The sequence below is a fragment of the Python bivittatus genome, unplaced genomic scaffold (assembly GCF_059951505.1).
Source record: "Python bivittatus isolate LINGU-HERP-01145 unplaced genomic scaffold, Pbiv_v1 ctg000280_np1212, whole genome shotgun sequence".
NCBI lineage: Eukaryota > Metazoa > Chordata > Lepidosauria > Squamata > Pythonidae > Python > Python bivittatus.
Genome location: NW_028277066.1, coordinates 702,860 through 726,043, shown reverse-complemented (window position 1 = coordinate 726,043; position 23,184 = coordinate 702,860). Strand labels below are relative to the sequence as shown.

General features: G+C 50.1%; 1 protein-coding gene across 1 annotated transcript in view; it reads right to left on the bottom strand.

Moving 5' to 3' along the window:
- Positions 1-19,233, bottom strand: part of CABP7 (calcium binding protein 7) — a 47,906-nt gene extending 28,673 nt beyond the window's left edge. Inside the window, exon 1 of the mRNA XM_007434787.2 lies at positions 19,122-19,233. Within this exon, the coding sequence (XP_007434849.1) occupies positions 19,122-19,233 (112 nt within the window). The remainder of the gene's footprint in view (positions 1-19,121) is intronic.
- Positions 19,234-23,184: the final 3,951 nt, after the last annotated feature.

Here is a 23,184-nt window from a genome sequence, read left to right as displayed (position 1 = left end):
AACGAATGGAAACCATTGATGGACTATTTGCAAAATGCAGGTGGGGTGAAGCTTACATGGGGATTTGAAGATTAGATTATAAAGGTAATGGGATATGTTTAGACAAAGAATTATTCCTATTTAATGTATTAAAAACTAGCACTTATGATAGCCTTACTATTTCTAAGACCAGAGATCGATTGGAAGTTATCTATTTTTCATATCTTTTTTTCTTTTACTTTACCTCACTTTTTCTTTTTCTTTTTTCCTTTATATTTTGTATTTCCAATTTTCCTTTTCATTTCTAACTTTTAAATGTGTATCTTTAAAATCTCAATAAAATATTATTAAAAAGAAGAAGAAGAAGGAGGAGGAGGAGGAGGGCCTTTGATCAGGTGGTTGTGGACACCATAATGACTTTTTGGACTCCCCCTGCAAATCCCCCCATCCCCTCCCAAATGAAGCCACTTTAATTTCATCTGCCATTTTCAAACGAAAGGACTCAGGAAATGCCTCATTTACAATTATGATGCAGTTAAGGCTTCAACGGGTAGCAAGTCCCAGTCCTTTCGGGGAACCCACCGTAGTCTGGAGGCTCCCTGCGAATTCTTAGAAAGGCAATATTTTCCATAAATAAAGGTAACGCTGCCCTGGTCCTGTTCTGGCCCGGGGGTCAGTTACTTAAAATGGTAGAACTCCTGCCTTGTTTTAGGAGGGCCCCCAACCGCCCACTGGCAGAGATGCTACAGAGCCCACCTAATATCCCCCCAAGAACTCAAAATCCTCTCGACTCTGCTGCAGCGGACGGCTCAGACTTGCTGCTGCAGTTCTACACCGGGAACACCAGAGGTAGCCACACGTTCCTGATCCCACCGCGGTCGGTCTCTTGATTCCAAGTGATGGCTGAAAGCTGAAAAGAGCTCCTCACGGGGACATTTGTCCTGCACGATGGGTTTCCAGGAGGCAACATGCAATGTAGAGACAAGAGCCCCCCGTGGGTGGTTCCCCCTGATCTGCTGCTGCAAAGCCCAGGAAGGAACGGGGAGAGAGGCAGAAGAAACATTCCACCATCCTTAGCTTGGGCTGATGTCTCCTCGAGGAAGGCAATGATGTATCCTGGGAGAAAGGAGATAGAAAAACGGGGAAGCCCAGCATGGGACCTTGCCTGGTGGCCAAATGCATAGACTGAAGACGATTAGAGAACCGCTGGGGGGAAGCCAGAGATTCTATCTTCCAGGAATTCCCTTGGCACATTCAGAGTGTAAGAGAAAATGTAATACTCCTTGCCATGTTTTGAGGGACCGTCTCTGCTAACGTCTTTGCAAAATCTTTCTGTAGAAGCTTCCAAACAACTACAGTGGAACCTCGTTTACGAACTTAATTCGTTCCGTGACTCTGGTCACAATCCGAATTGGTCGCAACCCGAAGGAAATTTCCCCATAAGGTTCAATGTAATTACCGTTAATCCGTTCTGGTGTGGAGGACAGGGAGGCGGCTATTGCTTGGAGGGAGAGTCCCCCTCCCTACCACCACGTGTCAGTGGTGGAAAAATGGCTGCGGACCATGTCACGGGAGGGAAAATGGCCGCAGATCCTGTTCATACCCCGAGGCGGAGTTCGCAAACCGAAGCAAAATTTTGCGGCCGGAGCTGGTCGTAACCCAAAAAGTTCGTTAACAGAAGCGTTCGTAACCCGAGGTTCCACTGTACTTGGGTCATTAGTTTCCTAAGCCGTGTCTCCAGAGGGAGAGGAGAGGAGAGGAGAGGAGAGGAGAGGAGAGGAGAGGAGAGGAGAGGAGAGGAGAGGAGAGGAGAGGAGGGGTGGAGGGAGGAAGAGCAATTCAGCCCCTTGCTACCATGCTATCAGCCCTTCGAATTAGGCCGGGTCAAAAAAACAGACCCTTCAGGGTTTGCAGGAATGCTACTTTATCGCTGTAGGGCAGAATAAGAGAATTGTGAAAGCCTGTGCATTTCTCTCTGCCCCATCTTATACTAAACAAAATCAAGGCAGGATGCTGTTGAGTTTCTTTCTCACACATCTTTCAGTCTCTGCACTTGAATCTCCTTTCGAGTCCCTCCATAACCGCTCACTCCTTTGTTCCCCAAGCTCAGCTCTAAAATCCTTTAGATGTCCCAGCATGGCAAGTGAACTCCTACGGCATAAAAATTAAGCCAAAACTTTGCAGCACAGTAAAGCAATTTAGAGCCTGAATTCCCAGGGCTTCGTCTAAACCAGTGTTTTTTGAACTTAGGCACTTTAAGATGTGTGGACTTCAATTCCCAGAATTCCCCATCCCACGGAGTTGAAGTTCACACATCTTAAAGTGCCCAAGTTAGGGCCAGCCTTCAGAAGATCTTCTGCAAATGGATCACTAGGGTAGGGATGGGGTTGTGAGGATGCTGTACAAAGTTAGGGTCGTAAAGAACTCCAGGACTCCTGTAATGTTTGGTACAGAAAGGAATTGCACACAAGGGAGCATGGCCATGGGGACCCAGAGCCACTGGCTGGGTTCATGCAACACGGGAAGCTACAGTGAAATTGGCTTGCATGTTATGGGAACCTTGACATTTTCTTCACACATTGGGTGAACCAGGCTGTCATGTGAAGCTGCAATATGATTTTATTTGAGCTTTGCCTTAAATGAACTAGAAAACTTGGTTAATCTGGCAAGAAACCTTTCAATAAAACTTGTTAGTCGGAAAAGGTGCTATCATACTCCTGATTTTTTGTCACCGTAAACTAACATAGCTCCTATATTGTTAAGCTGGTTCTTTTATCTGACCATTGACCGTGGCTCTTCCTCCTGTCCCCCAAGGCCATTCCCTCCGCCCTCTACATTACTGGAGATTGAGGTTGTAGCATTGTTCAGAATGAACGCATCCCATCTAAGGAGGACAACTCAAAGAGGCAAAATTGTAAGGATGTTAGAGCTGAATTCTGGGCTGAACCAAGAATCTTCTAGTTTTAGGGTGGGTGTTAAGCCAAAATACCCTTTAACAATAGAGTTCCAGTAATTCTTGTGGTCTCTGTTTCCTGTCAGCCCAACAAGTAGACCAGACTAATAAACCAATGCCAGGTAGGTCAGGACTACTTTGTGAAGGAATGGTTGGATGAAGGCCACGCTCGAGGAGATAAGCATTCCCTTAGCCCTCAACAGGAGTGTGGGAAGTTTAAGAAGATGAGACTGGCACCTCCCTAAGGAATTCCAGTGTCGTGGCTTGCTGGCTTGGGAAGTTAGATTTAGTCTGGAGAGATTCTGTCTTGAGGTGGAAGCTAATAAATGCAACAGAACTGTATTTGCCCTGTCTTGGGGAGTTCTTTGGGCTGAACCTGACATACTTTGATTATAACAATTATAGTAACAGACTCTTGTAAGTCTGAATGTGTTTCCCCCCTCCCTCCTTTTATCTTTGTGAGAACTAGGGAAGGGCTTGTCTGAGATGTTTACTTACACTACATTCCTGTCCTGGACTCCGTTCTCTTTTATTTGACTGTCGTCTTGGTAGTAACTCTTCCTCTGTCCCTCAAGGCCATTCCCTCTGTTCTCTACATCTCATCAGAATTCCAGGCTGGCAGCCACAAAACAGAAGGTTTAGCCAGACCCTCTTTGTTCATTGTATGTGGCTACCATGCTATGTTTGGCAGTGGTGGGGTCAAGAACACCACTTCAGATTAGGGTTAGGGTTAGCTGAGGAGTTCCCTTCTGATGTCCTTCTTCGGACTGAATGGAAGTAGCCAGTGGAGAGAGGATTTCCTGGTAGACATCTTTCCATCACTTTGAAACCTCAGCTATTCAGACATCTCAACCCAGAAAAGTCCTCTGGGATGAATCCCCTCCTTTGGGCAGCTTGAGAAGCCAGGGAGATGACAAGAGAGAAGGTTTCCTATTACACACATTTCCATTTCTCTGAAACCCTCCTGGCTGCCCAAACTTCCCAGTCCAAAACGCCCAGAGGAAGAATGTCATGGTACGTGGGAATGTCCTTGGAAGATGGGGGGAAGAGATGCTGCCTAGGGAACGATCAGACAAAAGGGGGAGGAACCCGCAACTGAGTAACAGGCTTAGAAAGGATCCGCCCTAACTGATCAGGCGGTAAAAAGGGACGGTGGGAGAATTGCACTTTCAGACTTGCAAGATTCTGTTAACATAGCCTTACAATAAAGTAGAATTAGTTCTTCTGGTTGTGTTTCCTGTCTGGTCTCCTTGGGAGGCTGACAAGTACATGTCTTTCTTTGGATTGAAAGAAAGTGGGAGAAGCCAGGGAGGCTGCAGAATACTGCAGAGAGGACTGTACCATGAAAAACAGGACATCTGATACCACCCTGTGGCCACCTCACCACGAAGGAAGTGCAAGACCATACAGAGAGTAAGGAAGATGACCTTGATGGAGGATGAAGCATTTTAAAATTCAGAACATTTGGAAGTGGCTCAGAGAGACACCTCCCTAATTCACTGAAGCAGTGTTTCTCACCCTTGGCAGCTTGAAGATGGGTGGACTTCAACTCCCAGAATTCCCCAGCCAGCTATGTGAGAAATGCTGAGGGGGGAACATAAGACTATTTTTCTGCCTGGCACAAGTCAGGTTTGGTCTCCAGTGGAGGTGGGTACCTGAGAAGTTCCAGAAGGAGCACTGACTTCAGCAAGGGCTTCGTCTCATGGTAGAACCAGCCTGAAAGGAGGGACCTTAGTAGCAATGTCAAGATCCTCTCCCTGTTCCCTTCCCTCTTTGTCAGGAACCTCCTTAATTTTCTGTATACACCCAATCTTCTTCTTTCCCTTTTTTCTTGAAAAGGTGCCTTACCTGGGTCAATCGATTTATTTATTTAAAGAACTTACATGGCCATTTACGTCTCACAGTGATCCCAAGCAACTCACAGCAACCCATAAAAACAACAATATAAAACAGATCACACCCTTCCTACCAGGTGCCAGAACACCCATACTGTGGTACCTCTGGCTCAGCCCCATCCTAGCCCAATGCTTGGGGGAACAGCCAGGTTTTCATGGTCTTCTGGAAGGCTAAAAGGGAGCCTCACTCCCCAGATCTCAGGTGAGGGCTGGGGTGGCTACAGAGAAGACATCCCCCCGAGGTGCCACCAGATGACAGCATTCCAGGGAAGGGACCTGGAGCATGCCCACCCAATCTAACCTAGTGGGGCAGGCAGATACCCTTGGGTAGAGGCAACCTCACAAATAACCTGGCCCTATGCCACGTAGGGCTTTAAAGATGATAACCAGCGCCTGAATTGCACCCAGAAAGCAACTGAGAACCAGTGCAGCTCCCACAATCACATTGTACCTTGGACAAAGTGTGGAGCACCCATCATTGCGTGCGCTGCAGCATTCTGGACCAGTTGCAGCTTCCAGGTGGTCTTCAAGGGCAATTCCGTGTAGAACACAATGCAGTAATCTGATTGAGAAGTGACTAAGCCAGGAGGGACTGCAAGCAAGGCCTCCCAGTCCAGGAATGGCCACAACTGGTGCACAAGATGGAATGCACCTTCCACTTTCTTTCAAAGGAGAAGACAACATTGGAGAATTCTTTCGGAGATGAGGGAGCCACGGATATGACCATGAATGGCCTAGTATGGTCCTCTGTCCCATGTCTTCCACCTCCTGGACTTTCCACACTTCCATCTAACCCCAAGAAAGACATCAAGAGAGAGAGTCTTGCTTGGAGAAACAATCGGAGAAGGTCTCCTCTCCCTGGAGTGTCCTCTCTGGACACGGCTGCTACCTGTTCCTCCACCTCCAATGGCGCGTTAGTTCTGTCCTATCTGAGTGCTACCTCATCCATAGTCAAAGGTGTCATCTCTCCTGACCTTGGAGGACCAAAGACCCACGACCATTCCATCTTGCTAGGGTTGAGTCGCAGCCGGTTTCCCCCCATCCAGGCCCCAACATTTACATCGTGAGTTAAAGCACGCTCCACCCCGTGTCTCTCTGCACCTGCAAACCTTCCTGTACAATTTAGGGCAAAGAGGATTCGGGCTCGTTCAATTAAAAAAATAATTAGAAAGTCAATTCCAGAGCAATAACGACTAGGATGAATCTGTTCTAAGTTCATTTAAGAATTTAAGCTTGATTAGTTTGTTTCTTAAATAAGCAATTTCTAATAGCGGGCCATGGGAAAGGCATTAATTCAGCCGAATTATGCTCCTCTTTCGCATAAGTGGGGGAGATCATTTTATGCAGCGCCAAAAGAGAGGCAGAGGGGAGCCAGGAGGAGAAAGCGGATCTGCATAACATTTGCACTGGCTGATTTATCCATGTGGAATGCAAATGGGATGCCATCACTATAAATTGAAATCGAAGTACAATGTTTCCCATGGCAATACGAGGGGACGCATCCTTGCTGCTCAGTCTGCTGTATCCAGAGCTAATGGTGGGTGGGCAACTTCAGGACCCTTTACAGGAATTTGGATTTCAGGCCGATCAGAGCAGATTTTCCCACCATCAATTAGACGTTGGTTCTTTTCATTCCCACCTGTTGTGAGCTTAGACCAACGATTACAAGAAACGTGATACAGGGTTGGGGTTATTCCTGGTGGCCTCCCATCCAATTTGGAAAGGGGACCACCAGAAGATGCCGAGGTGGGAAGTCTGAAAAGCAGCGGCGAACCATTTCTGTGGGTGACTTTCCACAGGATGAGGGTCTGCTCGATAGCGAGAGACTCCAGCTCCCATCTGCCACAGCCCAGCTCAAAGTCAGGGATGATGAAAATTGTAGTCTAACAAGAATGATACATTTAGATTTCTCTTTACTTGGTTGCTCTCCTTTTTATCTCTTCTGACACCTAGAGCTGTAAATCATCCTAGCAAGAAACACGTGACAATATCATTTTCTTTGCCAAATACTGTAAGAACCAAAATATCTAAATGAAGGGCTTGAGCTTCTGATATTACTTCTGCTGCCCGCCTGGTTGCTGCAATGCGTTAGTGCCTCTCCTCTGAAGAACCTTCCACTTTCTTTCAGAGGAGAAGACAACCTTGGAGAATTCTTTCGGAGATGAGGGAGCCACGGATATGACCACGAATGGCCTAGTATGGTCCTCTGTCCCATGGTCTTCCATCTCCTGGGCTTTCCACACTCCCATCTAACCCCAAGGAAGACATCAAGAGAGAGAGTCTTGCTCGGAGAAATAGTTGGAGAAGGTCTCCTTTCCCTGGAGAACGTTGGAGAACTTGTCTTCTCCATTCAGGGGTGTCTGCAGGGTGTGGTCCCAAAAAGTCAAGATGTTGGCCATACTGATGAGATCAAAGCAGTGCCTGGTTTTTGTGTGTGTCTGGGTTGCATCTTGCATCATCTTGAGTTGTTTGACCACCACTGGCAGACACCTCTGCCTTCATTTCTCCCCCCATAACATAGTGGAGAATTTCATAAAGCCATTGGGGCCCCCAAGTTGCCGCTGTGATTTAAATCCATGTTAACTCAAAGTTTTCTGATGGAAACTCCAGAGAAGATGCTTCAAGTCCTTACCCCAGCTGATGAGCCCCATTCTGTAGGAAGACACCTGGTTCCTCCAGAAATATCACTACTTACTTGTAAAATCATGACTTATCCCTTATTTCATGCATTTCTCTTGGATATTTAGCAGCAGGGAACCAGGAAGTTGGTTGTGTTTGCCTCAAAATAACTTGACTAGCCTAGGGTGCTACGTGTCTTGACTGAGAGAGTGGTCTTTTTTGATGTAGGCAGTAAAATCATTCAGTTTCAAAGCTTAACTTCTAGCAGCCCAGAAACCTACAGGGCATCACTTATTTATTTATTAGATTTACATCCCAGGCCGCTCAGGAGCTCGAGCACCGTACATAGCACTTCCTCTTCCAATTTTTCCCCACGATAACAACCCTCGGCAATAGGTGAGCTGAGGGAATGGCTGGCCCAGGGTCCCCCTGGGAGCCTCCATGGTTGAAGGGGGTCTAGAACCTGTGTGTCCCAGTCCTAGTCCTACTTTCCCTGCTACCCCTCATTGGCTATGGGGCTGAGAGGGAGGGACTGGCCCCAAGTCAACCAATGAGCTTCTATGCCTGGGGGGGGGGACCAGAACCAGGGTCTTCCCACTCCTAGTCCAGCACCTTCCTTGCTCCATCACACCAGCATTCTTGCACATCAATTCAGCTTGTCTTTGCACAACCGGCTAAAATAAATGGCTTGGTACCATGCATGTTGCCATTTTACACCTATGCCTCCATCACTCCCCGTTTGTCCCATCTTCTTCTTTCAGAAACATCTGCCACGTTACCTTCCCAGGCCCTGAGACTCTACTTCTACCACCAGCGACACGGGAAGCCACGGTGGGGTTGGACTACCACCATTAGAACGCAGGATGCAAGAGGGAAAAATACAAAACGTGGGCCACTCCTGCAGTGGACTGATGGTGATTTTGCCAGTGCCGATGGTGCTCAAGGGGTGCTCCAGATGTTTTGGGATTACCCCCAAGGCGTCTATGACTATTGGAACTCTCTTTGCTTTCTTTTGCCACAGTCGTTCTATTTCTACTTGCAGGTCTTTGTATTTTGTATTTTGTCATTTTGTCCAGTTCTTCTGCTGTCCCCAGGTATTGCAATGTCCACTGTACAGACTTTTTTGTCTTTCTTATCAACTATTGTTAAGTCTGGGGTGTTGTGTGGCAGGAGCTTGTCTGTTTGAATTCCAAAGTCTCAAAGCACTTTAGCCTTTTCATTTTCTATTATTTCTTCTGTTTTGTGGTCCCACCAGTTCTTGCTTGTAGGCAAGCGGTGGTGGTGGTGGTATTATTATTATTATTATTATTATTATTATTATTATTATTATTATCATCTCAACTTTTTATTATATGCCTCAAGGTGGCAAATACACCTAATATTCCTGCCTCCTATTTTTCCCACAAAAGGTGCCGTTGGAAGTACATCCCAAGGCAGGGGCAAGAAAGGATTTAAAATCGCACGATGTTTGATGAGCGTGCAAGAGTGTGCTTAAACCAGGCCGCACCGCAAGGCTGTGGCTTCCATATTTCACTTCTGAAAAGAGAGGATAAAAATGCATTTACCGCGATGGAAGCCCTGGGGCCAAAATGCTGATAATTTGTGCCACCCAACTTTCCCTTCCGTACTTTATCCCGAAAGAAAAGAAACAACAAAGGGGGAAAAGTCCGTCAAATGCCTTGGGCCATGAAATCTAAATAAAGCCTCCATAAACAGGGGCAGGCGGCCTGCTCTTTGGGGGGGCCAGCAACCGGAGCGTGGCTGTGGGTTTTCTTCTTTTTTTTAATTTAAGAGGTTTAATTCCTGCCTTTGGGGAGAAGGTTCCTACAAAGCAAATTGCAGTTTACTAGAGAATTGGTTCCTTCGAAACAGATAAAGGAATAAAGGCAGGAGAGTCGCGGTGGAGGAAAACCGTATGTTAAAATCATTCCAAGGCAGATGGTATCACCGAATCTAGAGGCCCTTCTGCACCCCCTGGGAAGGCAATCCAAAGACGGGCCGATTCAGAAACGTCCTTGGAATTTGTCAGGCTCTCAAGATCTCCCTGCAAGGCCTTAAAAGAAGCAGGAGAGATAAACGTAGAGGAGAACTTGAAGGTAAAAATAAAGGCTACGGGGAAAGATCAAGCAAATGGAGTCCTCCAGGTAGTTCAGACAGCTGCTGGCCTGTTTTCCCCTTGGCTCTCAGAATTCAGCTCTAAAGATGCAGATGTTCGCTCCCCTCTGCCTGCGTTGCATGGGTTTGAGGCAGGGCGTGCGTGAATGCACTCACTCCCTTGCACAGCCCGGGCCTCTCGCCAGCGGCAGCCTCCCTGTTTTCCCACACCACCATTCAGCCTCAAGGGAAGAGATCAGGAGCACGTTCCCTCCAAGGGGCTGCTTCACATGGTGGAGGGGCAGCGAGGGAGGTGGCAGAGGGGTGGAAAGATCTGGAATTCAGAGCTTCCCTGGCTTCTGTGCAATGCCCTATCAGGAAGGAACTCTTTCTGTGCGTTTTTTCCCTTTGGAAAGTATGAATAGCCAAGGAGGCTGAAGTATGACAAAAAGTTACATGACAGGAAGTCCCCTCTCCAGCATCTGGAGCCTCTTCTCCCATTCCCACCTAACAGCCCGCAGCCTCCGTGGCTTCTCCCATTCCCACCTAACAGCCCACAGCCTCCCTGGCTTCTCCCATTCCCACCTAGCAGCCCGCAGCCTCCCTGGCTTCCCCATTTCCACTTAACAGCCTGCAAACATCAGCCCTTTGGGGTAGTCAAGACAAGAAGTACCCACCATGAGCACTAACACTGCCTTTATCTGTAAGGTTACAGTAACAGAATCTTGCAAGACTGAAAGTACATCTCTCCCCTCCATTACTTTTTCTTTCCCAAAAACTAGGGAGGGTCCCTTCTGAGTCGCTTCTCATGCCCTCTTTCTTTGTGTGAGCTGAGGTATCTCTCACATGACAATTGCCTAGGCTGCAACTCTTCCTCCTGTCTCCCAAGGTCATTCTCACAGACCATAACATCAGACTCCCTGGCTTCCCCCATTTCCGCCTAACAGTCCGCAGCCTCCTGGCTTCCCATGTTTGCATTCAATCCCAAACAAACACATCAGGAGGAAATTATTTTTCCCAAACTGGAAAGGTAGGTAGTCAGGGAGGCTGCAGCGCAATGAAATGTGGCGTAAGAGAAAATCAGAACGCCAACCGTCGACTCCTTTGTCATCTCCAATAATAACGGAAAGTCAAAACAAGACCTACTGAAATTCTGAAGAAATGCTCAAGCTCCCTGAAAAGGTTTTTTTTTTTAAAAAAAAAAACTTCTTTTACAGGGGAAGAGGACAACTCTGAAAAATTCAAGGGAGTTTTCGCCTAGCACCACCCAATAGGCAACAGCACGTAAGTGGATAAGCATTTATTCCGCTGCCTGCAATCCACGTATGGATATGACACCCCCTCCTCGATCAGACAGTGAGTTCTCCCCATTCATCACTCCATTATGTACTGTGCTTCCTCCCATAACATGCTCATTTCTGATCCTATTTATTTAATCAATTTATAAACCACTTCAAGCAGCCCAGCCACTCTAGGTGACATGGGATAAGATGAGGAACAGAACGTGGAACCAACCAGAAAGCGGGAAAAGGAATGATCAAAGTATGAAGAGGCCATCTCAGGGAAACAGTGTAACAATCGTTCAACCTACGAATGTTGGTCAGTCAGAATCAAGCCACTTTGCTCTCCTGTGGCTCAGGACTCGTGCTTTGTCTTTGTATTCCAGCCTGTGAAGAGGCCGGAGGCCACAATTGTATTTAAAATAATAATCAGAGAGCAAAGAGCGGTTTATCTAGCTCTCTAGCCCAATCTTCTTCACCTTTCAAGTTTGCTTTCCTTTGGCTAGAAAAAAAACCGTTTTAATTTTTGCATGACATTCCAGCTGCAGTAGTTCTTCCCCTGCTTATCCAATTAACACATTTTTTTTTCCTGGCTGTGCTCGACACAAGAACCCTAACCCTGGGTGAGCTGCCTTCCCCCTCAAAGCCCCCAACCCAAATTTGAAACCAAGCAAGGGTTCGCACGTGAGCAAACGTAGCTGCCAGGGTTCTCAGTCACCAGGTTAAACACGGATTTTGCAAATGCAGCCTGACATACGAAATGGATAATATTTTAATGTACTTTTTGTTTGCACTATGTTGCTCCTGCTGTTGTATCTGGGGGAACAGTTGGTTTAAAAAAGCCGTCTCACCTCTGCTGAGCAAACATGCAATGCACACGGGTTGACGACACATGTGTTTTTCTGCTTTCTGCCCTCCGTAGTTGAAAATTTACAATCCATGCATTCACCCTTTGCAGGCCACGCAATTCCATTAGAAACTGTTCGGCGGCTTGCGAAGGCCACACATTCATATTCTCCCCCCTTTCCCCCCAGATATTTTCCCCCGGCGATGGTTCACCATTGTCAGAGCTTTTGCAAGACCCATTTGAAGATGCAGGCGTGCAAAAATTCTCGTCAGCTAGGCTTGAACGTTGCCGTCTCTTTCCTTTTCTTCTCGTTTTTCATTCCTTTCCACAACACACCGATCCAGCAGCTGAAATCTGAAACGATGCCATGAGTCCTGAGTCCAAGGAAAAAAAAAAAATCTGCAGGGTTTTTCTGACGGTGTGGACCGCAAAAATGAAGGTTCTCGGGTATATTTCAACACTGCAATCATCCAGAATATTGTCTGGCTCGTAAGCATGAATGCACGGATTGTCACTTTTCAATCAGGCGGTTGTGATTGGAAAAAGAAAAAACAACTTTCTGACTATAGCAGAGCGCGGTTAACTGCTGCCATAGTTGGGAACTATTCCTGAAGGGGTCTGACCTGGTTGCAGATGCTATCCAGACCCAGCTAGAAAATCAGAGTATTTTGAACGAGCGGGAAGAGATGTTACATAATCAAGGAACCGCAATGCCTTCGGAAGCCCCCAGAGACCCCTTGACTCCCTTCGCTTGCAGATAAAAAAACAGGGAAACGCTCGGAATTTGGCGTCCTTATTCCCAAAGGCCATCAGGCCCAGGGTGGCCAGTTGGGCGGTTTTTCATGCCCAGTTGGGCTAGTTTTGGAGATCAACTGCCAGATGTTTTTTGGGTTTGTGGGTTGTGGTTTGGTGGGCTACTTGGGGCTACTTTTAAGGGCGTGTACAGTTTTGGGGCGATATATTGAACTGTCATGAATGATAACTGCCAAATGCATTGCAGGGATCCCGACCATGCCACGCTGGCACGCTGAGTTGGGTCGGCTGCCATCTTTGCGTCTTGGGCTCTTTGCAGACTGCCGACAGTGTAGTCGTAGGATTTACTAATATCTGTAGGATTTTCGTGTAGGATTTACTAGCACCCATAGGATTTTCGTGTTGGATTTGCTAATACCCATAGGATTTTCGTCTTGGATTTGCTAATATCCATAGTTAATACACACCTCCTCAGAATCTCTTTGCGTAACAGTTCTTCTCTTCAGACTTTGGGCTAAAGTTTGAGACTGCTGGGGCTATGAAAATTTTGGGCGTCTGGCAACACTGATCAGCCCAACCCCACCGTTCTGCGCATGGTTTTACTCCACGTGGCTGTGTTCGCTGACGGGACAACCTCTTGTCCTCCACTAATTTAAGCACATGTTCATCCTGGTGGCCCATAGACAAGAAACATACAGATGTTGACCTACAGTCTGTCAATATCTCCCCCGTTGAGACCAGTGGGTGAAATAGGCTGTTGGTATTTACCTATATGATTGCACTCCCTCTTTATTTAATTTCTAGAGGCCTTGAGGATGGAGATAGGGGGGAGATTTCTTGTTGGGCTGCAAAAGACACGTTGGATTCCTAACATCTCCAGCTCTCTGTGGGCAAAGATCTCGAACCATGTTTGGTAGGCAGAGCTGGCAGCAGGGAACCCCTCCTAAAACAGCTTCCTCTGATGAACCTTTCCAGCAGAATCATGAGGACTAGAACCATTCTGCCATCGGTCAATAATAAAACACCAGCTTTGCCTGAGAGAAGTTGCAGACTCAGTCCAAGCTGGGGAGCAGTCAATGCAAGTTGCAGAGAAGAAGCTATTAAAATGGTGGGGCTGAGCATCAAGAGGGAAAAACAGTTCAGAACTGAATAAGCTGCGTCTACAAACCAACCCGTTTTAGCTGGCTGATGTTATTTTTGAGGAAAAGCCCCCAATTCCCTTTCTAAGCAATTCTCATCCAAAAACTGCCCTTTATTTCATCTACCTTGGAAGATGCTGTTTGAAATAACTGACATTTGACGGCAAACAAACTAAACATTCCACTGTCGTAGGAAAGTGGTTTTCATTATGAAGCCAGCATAGGACTGTAGACAGAATTCAGAGTATATTTTAGATGGGAATGGCATTTTTTGTTTTCTGAAGCCACGGCATTTATTTAAGCTAATGTTATTTAAAAGAAAAAATAGAAGTTTTTTTAAAACTAGCCTTTATTTTATTTTTTAAATAGTTAGGTTTATTTAAATAGTTTTGGACTTCTCTGGGACCACGCTTTAAGAAGACAGAGGCACTGTGGTGCAGTGGTTAAGGTATTGGACTGAAGAGGTCCAGATTCAAATCCGCTGTCAGCTACAGAAACTCACTGGGTGACCAAGCCAGATCCTCTCTCTTAGCCCATCCTACTTCACAGGATCGTTGTGGGGAAAAACAGAAGGGGATCCTGTGTACCCTGCCTTGGGCTCCTGAATGAAAAGTGGGTATAAATCAAACACATAAGCAGCAACAATTTTTGTAAGTAAATGGCTGGAATGTCCTTACCACACACTTAGTCTGAACGCTATAAAGTGTTGTCCCACCCCCCCCACCCCCCCACACACACTGCCTGCTGATCCAGGTTACAGAAAGACCAAAGAGCTACATTCACACAACACGTTAAGTTTCTGGGAGCGTGCGGCTAACAAACCCAGTCTGTTTAGTTGGTCTGTGGTTCAAAGTCACATAGAAACCCAGAAAGTGGGTTAGTTCCGTGCTAGGTTAAGTATGCTGTAGGAAATTGATCTGGGTAAAAAGTGGGAGCTTGCCCCTCACTCCATGAAATGGGTAAGGAGAATAAGTCGCTATTGGAGACCACCTCAGGCACATATTTGCAAGATACCCTTATCCATCTTCGCCCTGTTTACTCAATTCCCCCATTCTCTGGATTCACACAAGACACTGATCCCTAACCCTAATTTATAAGCTGGGCCCCCCTGATACTCTGTCCTAAAATGTGGCCGACTAGTTTGTGCTTCATTGAGCCATGTGAACTCAGCCATTCTCATACCCCTTGTTGACCTCGCATGACCCTTAACCCAGGTCAGTCAGAGACTTAGCCGCTGCATTCCCACAACATGGTAAGCTTGGTTAGCTTGAACCCTGAGTAGTTCCTTTTTTTCTTAAGAGTTAGCATGTTGTATGAACTCACCCATCTGCTTAGCTGATGTGTTGCCCACATCTAGAAAAGGGGTTAGTTCAGTAATCAAGTTAAGCCAGTTGTGGGAATACAGTCCTAGAGTACGCTATCGTTCTTTGTCTTTCTGTGCAGCCTAGAACAGCTCACAATTCAGTGGTAACACAATAAGGAGAAGGAAACATAGCCTTCTTCCTGCCTCCTCTGGATAGGGAGAAGACAGACAAGGGGACTGTGAAGAGGGAAGAAGGACACAGAAGAAGGGACCCCAGAAGATGCCTCATCCAGGTCCTTCAAGGCTGGCTAAACCAATAGCAAACAATACTAATGATTAATATTAATTGCTTCTATTCCTCTCCCCACATTCCCAGATGGGAGATGGGCATGAACTGGTTCTCCAGAAGCCCAGCTGAAGATTCCCATCCCCAAACCTTGAAGCTGTACCGTTGAGCGAGAACACGTGACTCCTCTCAAGAAACGGTCACAGGGTGACCAAAGCATCTGCTTTGTAGACCAAAAGGGGCAGGTGGTGATCCACCATGTAAGGCAACCCGTTTTCTTCCAAAGATGGCGAAGAGGCCTTGACCCTCAGAGTTTACAAATGAAACCAAGCAAAACTGGATCAAGGATTATTCTGATCTGATCTGAGCTAGCTTTCCAGAGGCCACCATGCCATCTGCCAGTTCAACAGGGCTGCATCAAGATCTATACTCCAGCTGCAAGGAAAAGCCGAGGAGGTGATGGTAGACCATGGATTTGGATGAGAAGGTGGGCTACACAGGAGGGGTTGCAGCATTTCTGTATCCCCACAGCTGCCTGGGGACAGGACCGTGCGGAGCCAGAAGGGCAGAGAGATGAGCTGACCCTGCACATCTGCCAGACAGCTGAAGGAACAGACCACCATCCATCCAGGAGCCCAGCTTGCATCAGCAGCAGTGAAGGTTGCTGCAAAAGAGCAGAGATGGTCTTTGAGCACCAACTGGCTCTTGTGTTCCTTGGCTGTCTGTATAACTCCTGGCTCTTCCATTTCAAATGGACAACAGAGTAGGTCTACCTCGTGGGTGTGCCAGGCAAACAGAAGCAGTCCTAATTCTTCACGGCTGGGGGCTTTCAAAGGCAGAGGGCAAGAATTAACTTCTGCCTTAAGGATGTCTCTGAAAATTCATCTCTTAATGTTTTCTTGGATGGCGGTGCTTCCCATGGAGATTTGAAAGGATGCATCTAAGGGCATGATGACAAAGAAGGCACCAGTTGCCCATCCTGTCTTTCCTATCCTATGCCAGTCTGGTCGAGGGGTTAAGGCCCCGGATTCGAAGCCAGGAGACCATGAGTTCTGATTCTGCCTTAGGCACAGAAGGTGGCTGGGCGACTTCCTCTCAGCTCAGATGAAGGCAGTGACGGCAAACCTCTTCTCAAATAGGTTGCCAAGAAAACTGCACGGACTCCAGATTGACTCGATGGGCCATGACAACAGCGGAGGACGAGGGATCGCTGCTGATCAGGGTTTAAAGGACATACACTGTCTTTTGAGGTCAAGAGAAACACAGACACCACCTCCCTCCTCGGCCGAGATCTTCTGAATTGAGAGCCCCACATGCCACCGATCCCAGGGAAGGGGTGGGGTGGCTGGCACCTTGGTGATGCTCCCCAAGGGACTGCCAGTTTTAACATCTATCCTTGGATCTAGTTATTCTCTATTTACTTAAGATGATTGTATATTGTAATTGATTTTAACCGCTTCGTAAACTGCCCAGAGTCGTTTCAACGAGATGGGCGGTGGCAGATTTGATGTATAAGTAAAATAAAATTAGTAACACAGTAGACTCATTCAGGGATAGCTACTCTACATCTCTACAAGGTTCTGCCCAGGTTTGCTCAATAACCAAATCATGTCTACAAGGAGCCCAAGAGGATTTCCTGCCCCTTTGAAATAATGTTCTGGAATGGGATAAGCACATCCCCCGGGTTGGAAGGCACAAAGGCTGGCGCACCCGTGGATGCCCACGGTAGGTGGGAACCAATTTCCTTTGGAACCAATTTCAGGTGGTTCCTGGTTCAGTTTCTGGCAATGGAAAAGAATCCAGTTCAGCCAGTGAGGAAAGAAAACCTCTAGCTGTATGGTGGTAGGGAATGATGGAAGCTGAAGTCCAGTTCATTTTGGACGGCGCCAGGTTATTCCAACGTTCTCCAGTCTTCCCCCAATGTTATGTATTTATTTAATCTAAGCCAGACCGTTTTGACACCCCTGGACAGTTTCTGAACACGAGAGAAGAACGCTATTTTAATACCACCGAAGCCCCGCGGCCTCCTGGCCTGAAACGGGATAAAGGCAAGGTCGTGGGGACAGGGCAGAAAAAGAGGTGGGCAGGTCTGCGAACCGGGAGGGAGCAGTGTTTTCGGGGTTCTTTGGCGAAGGGAGCTGCGCTTCCCTGCGGACGCGGCGGGCTTCTTTGCGCCCTTGAAAGGTGCCTCGGGCGCTCCAAGGACCGCACTCAGCCCCTCGAGCGCCGCCTCTCTGCGCTCGCGTTTTTGAGGCCTCCCCGCTCAGACCTGGCCTCGCCCGGGTAGAAACCGGGTCCCGGCTCGGCGGGCTGAGCCTGGCTCGGTGGCAGAGCGCGAGGCTGGCGCGGGAAACCGCCAGGTTCGATCCCGGAGAGCTCCCTTTTTTGCAACGCGAAGATCAGAGACACGCGGCGGCTCCCTGCGGGCCACGGCGCCGAGAGCCGGCGGGCTCGGTCAACGGCAGCCCGCGATGCTGGCCAGCACTTCCGAGGCGGACCTGTTGAGCCCCGGTCGGGCACACCGACGCCCCCCCCACCCCTCCGGCCTTACCAAAGCAGCCGCTGCCAATCTCATTAGCCGAAGGCGGCCCTAATATATATATGTGTGTGTGTGTGTGTGTATACATACAGTATGTGTATGTGTGTGTACACACACACACACTCCTGGGTGACTTTGGCCAACGATCGATCCATGCCGCGGGGGGGGGGAGGCAGGCAAGGCGGAGAAAGGGAGATTGACAGCTCGACACCCCCCCTCCGCAATTCCGCGTGCACCCCTTGGAAAATCCAATCGAGAGACGCCATCGGGAAAATCTGGCGGGGGGGGGAGAGACGAAGAGAAATGTCCGCTCCCGCTTTCCAATATGCCCCCCATCTTTCCGAGGTAGCGGCAGGACTCCCCCCCCACCCCCGCCACTATACAACCCAGGACCAGACTTCTGTTTTTCTGTTGGCGCACCGATGCAGCCGCGCGAGGCTGAAGGAGGCGGTTCATCGCCGGCCGCGGATGATGGAGCGGGGAGTTCTTTCGCCCCCGGGGCGGTTAGGATCGGGGCATCAGGGCTGGGGCCCTTGGGTGGGAGGAAGAGAAGAAGGAAGCCGTAGAAGAGGGGAGACGCGGACGCCTGGCTTTCTAACTTGCAACTCCGGGAGAGGCACCGCAGAGTGTTTATATCGCAGGGGGACCCCCCCCCCCACCCGTCCACAGCTGCCTGGAAGGAGACTGCCGCCCCCGCCGCTACCTGTTCCGCGCGCAGACTGCAGGAAATGCCTCTTCCCGAAGAGGCTGTTGCAAAAGCAGCGAGGCGGGGGGGGGGGAGGGCGGGGGGCGGGAAGCTCTCCTCCTCCCCCCCGCCTGGGAATGATTCCTGCCGGGCTCCCTTAAGCCGGAGCGCCAAGCACGTCTCCAGCCGGGAAAAGCGCGCGCTTCCCCGCTCCTGCGGTCGTTTCCAGCCACTTGCCCCCCCGCCCCCCCGCCCCCAGGTTCACCGAGCTGAATTGTGCCCAGAGGGAGGGCGACGGGAGCCGATCTCCAGATGCCCCTTTGGGTTCCTCGCTGCCTCGCCTCCCCCTCGCATGCTCTCCTCCTAACAACCCTGCGAGGTAGGCCAGGCCAGGCCAAGACACACACACCCCCACACACACACGCAGCTCCTTACCCGCCCTTTTCGGCCCCCCCTCCTCCTCCGTTTCCTCTTCCCGACCTCTCTCCTCCGTCTCTACCGCGACATTTACGCCATGCATCCAGGGGCACCAACACACTCGCACACGTCAGAACATCTCGCCACTTTCTGAGCTTGTTTACCGACTTCGCTTTCACGGGGGGGGGGGGGCGGCGGCTCCCCTCCTGCACCGCAATCCCAGGACCAGCGCGGGCCCCATCCCCGAAGCCCCTGGGAATCACGGCGGACCCCAGATGCACCCTCCTCCCCGCCCCGGGGGCTCCCCTCCCCCTCCACGCAGCCCCCCCTACCTTCCAACTCGTCTTCAGGAATGTCCACCGGGTTCGGTTCCGCTGCCAGAATGTTGGGAATCGTATAAATGCCCCGGTACATCAAGGCGGCCGTCACAGGATGGAAAGGCATCTTGGCCGCTTTCAGAAGCCCAAACTTTAATTCCAAATGTCATAGGAGGCGACCTGGTGGCACGCGGGAGGCAGCCGGAAAGCGCAGGCGAGGGGCGGTCGGGCGGCGGGGGGCTTCTCCCGGTGCCCACAGATCCCTCTTCGCCCGCCCCGGCCTGGCAGCTTAGCGGCGGACCCCGCCGCTTCCCCGCCGCGCGCCGGCAGGTCCTAAGTCGAACTCGTGCGGAGGCTGCCCGCCGCGCCGCAGCAGAGGCATCGGGGGCGAGGGCCCCGGGTGGCGGCGGCCGGCGGCGAGCTCATCCCCTTCGCCCGGGCGGCCGGCTAAGCAGCTTTCTCAGAGAGTCCCGCATCGGCGCGAGGAGCGGAGAGACCATCAATCTCGCCCGCGCGCCGAAACGGGCTCCCCCAGCCGGGCTCCGGTTCGCGGGCACGCAACTCGGGCAAAACTCGCTGCCTCCCCCGGCCGACGCGCCGGCCCCTCGCGGGGGGCTCCGCGGCTCCCGCGCCGCGCCTCAGCCCCCGCCAGGCTGCAGCCTTCCCGGCCGAAGTCTCCGCCGGCCTCAATTCTCCGCAACCTCAGCGAAAATCCGGAGTAGCGCTAGGCCGGTTCCGTAAGGGAGCGCGCGGAGCAGCAGGCAGGCAGGCAGGCAGGCAGGCGAGGGGGTGGGGTGGGGTGGGGGGCGCCGAGGGTTCGGGCCACCCCAGAAGAAGTTTCTCCAGCCGCCAAACGCCACACACCCAATTCCTTCCCGGATCCCCTTGCAGTTCCTGGCGGGGGGTTCCCTCTTCCCAGCTCTGTAGCACCAGCTTCTCTTTTCCTTGCTCAGCCTGCTGGCTCTGACTGACTCAGTACAGTTACACACGCTCCTTCCCCTGCCAACCGAGTGAGTGTCGGTGTGGCAGAACATCTAAATCATTTGGGGGGGGGGGGAGAGAGAAAATATCACATGCAGAGGAAGGAGGCGCGCCGCTGGCCCTCAGCTCCAATTTAGCTCCTTCTGGGGGGGGGGGACACTTCAGCAGTTCAGATTACACCCTCCGAGTCTCCCCCCTGGACTTTCAATCCTGGGGAAGGTGGGGTCATCTGCCTCCCCCCTCCCCATCATGCAGTGCAGACTGAAAGGCAGCTGGACTCTCTGCTGATGGCAGGCATGTTTTCCAAGCCACTCCCTTGCACCTGGATTTCTTTCAAGGGTGGGTGGGGTGGGGTGGGGGCTCTGACATTGGTCTTTGTGTGCCCGAAAAGAAGAGAGCTAAATGCTTCTGCCTGTTTGCACACACCGTGGGGTGTGCAACCCAACCAATTCTGACTCAGTGGGATGGGACTCCAGGCATTTTCCAAGGAGAAGAGAACTGGGGGAGAAATGGTTTGGAGTGAAAGGATTTATAGCATTTATTTGAGAGCTAAAAGGTGCATGCAAAAGTCCCGTTTTTCATGGCTCGCTGATCCTTCTCTACCCGTTCCTGATTTCCTATGCAGTCTCCCAGAGAATCCATCATAAAATAATCCTTTCCAGACCCTTTTTCGGAGCAGTGCGTCTGACGGGGGCTTGTCACCCCGGGGCTAGATTCCCGCCTTGGAGAAAGCGCCCTGGAGAAATGGTCTCTCCAATTTCTCACCCTCAAGGTGGGTGGCCTATTTGAAGAGGCCGTAGCTGCAGTGGCAGTCCCCAGATCTTCAAACGCTCAGGCGAGCAAGGGAAACATTGTCCTCATGAAAAGGCAGCCGATGCAAGCCTTGAATATTCGTCCCCGCGAATTGTTCAAAACTCACAACCTGCAGGCAAGATCCGACGATTGAATGTACTCTGTAAAAGGTTGGGCAGAACAGGAGGCCGAAAACCAAGAGGACGGGAGAACAGGCCGATTGGTCTGAAGCACCAACAACAATTTGCTTTTAATATTCGAGGCGTTGGGAATTATAAATGGTTAGTGTGGCACCGGGGAAGGGAGAATTGCTTTGAGAAGGAAAGGAGGGCCAGACAGAACGCGATCGCCGTGGGATCCCTTCCAGGGGCAAAGAAAGGAGCCTGGGCCTCCATCACTTTGGGTTGCCAGTTGGAAGCTGGCACCAGATCGGGCATGTCAGCTGGGAACCTGAAAAAGACACCGAAAAGAACATTTTGGATTGCAGGGCAGCTGGGCGCTCCCCTCCACTGCACAGTGGAAATCAGAAATTTTTCTCTGCAGAAAAAGAGGAAAAGAGAAAGAGAAGAAAGTAGCCGGGGGGGGGGAGGAGGAAGGGGGTGCCCCCCTTTTTTTTAATGATTCCCAGCTTCTTCTCAGCACTAATTATTTTGCTCAACTTCTTTCAACCTCTGCCATTGATGAATAGCCGCACCACTTAAAAGGAGGGAGTGACATGAGGGAGGCTTGGATGAGAGGGCAGGAAGGTGGGCCCTTGGGCTGATGCAGAGGCTGGAGCTGGCAGGCCTGTCGATTGGCAGGGTCCCTTGGTGAAAGCCGACTCCTCCTTGCTATGAATGAAAATTGATTTTTTTTAGGAAAAGCAACTTGCTTATGAAGACATTACTGGAAATTAATCTTTTTCCCTGGCTGAGTTCCTGAACGGATCTGGGCTCGAACGGCCCTCGGTGTCTTCAGCAGCATCTTTGGGCCCATCAAGGAATGCATGTTTGTTCGGACCAGGAACTTTAAGATGCTAGTCTGTGGGAATTGAGGTGCAAGTAAGAAGCTCTGAGTAGTTGCACCAGCTGAAACATTCTGAATCCAGGCCAGGGACAATCCAGGGCTTGGTTATGCATTCATTCACATCTTGGCCCAACATTAGCCTGTTTTGATCTGAAAAGCTTTTATATGTTATAATAGGGCGCTGTTTCTCAAGCTTGGCAACTAAGATGTGTGAACTTCAACTCCCAGGATTCCCCAGCCAGCAAGAGGCGTGGACTTCAACTCCCAGAATTCCTCAGCCAGCAAGAGGCGTGGACTTCAACTCCCAGGATTCCCCAGCCAGCATGGCTGGCTGGGGAATCCTGGGAATTGAAGTCCACGCCTCTTGCTGGCTGGGGAATCCTGGGAATTGAAGTCCACACATCTTAAAGTTGCCAAGCTTGAGAAACACCGTAGTAGGGGATTTCTGCAGGGGGTGGACTACAGCATTTCTGTAGACCTTCCATTTGATGCATCAATATTTCTCCCTGCAGAACCTCACCCCAAAGAGCTGTTCTCCTTTCAGGTTTAACAGGTCAGAAAGCTTGCTCACGAGGAAGGTCCTAATCACAAGGCTTGGGAACATCTTTCTAGGAAAAGCGCCCCCCACACCCCCACTTAGGGACCTATCCCTGAGCAGCCCTCCTTACAAAGAGGGCTGCTTCTCAGGTGGGTCCAAACCTTCACCTGTCTGCCCTCCCTAGCGTTGGTGCTGGGCCTCCTCCTTTACATCAGAAATGAGAGCTAATATGTGGTGGGACCTGAAACCTGCAATGGCAACTTGTCCCTGGGCTGATCCTGAAGAAGCAGGCGGAAGTGGGGGATGTCTTGGAAACCGAGGGGAGGGGGCGTCATGGCCTGGCTGGAGAAGTGGAGAAGAATCATCCCCTGCAGCTGAGATATCTGATGGTATGGCTTCCTTCTCTCTCTGAGGACCTTCCAAAGCCATAAGTGCAGATCAGCGTGTCAGCTTTTGAAGTGATGACCTCCATGAGAATGACTCTTGCGCCCAGGGGAGAGGCACGCTGAACTATGCCCGTGTAATTCAGCCTGGGCTACCAGCAAAACAGCCAAGGAACATCTTAGTCCAACAAGTTGCTCCTCATGGTGGCCAACCTGAGGCCTCCAGGGTGCTTGCAAAGAGGACATGGAGTCGACTATCTTCTCCCACCACCTATCCTTGGGAGGCCAACCGTTCCCAACCCAGAAGCCCCATTGAGTCTTCCCCTCTGATAATCCTATCCTCCATGAACCCCCCCCCCCTTTCAAAGCCATCTGCTCT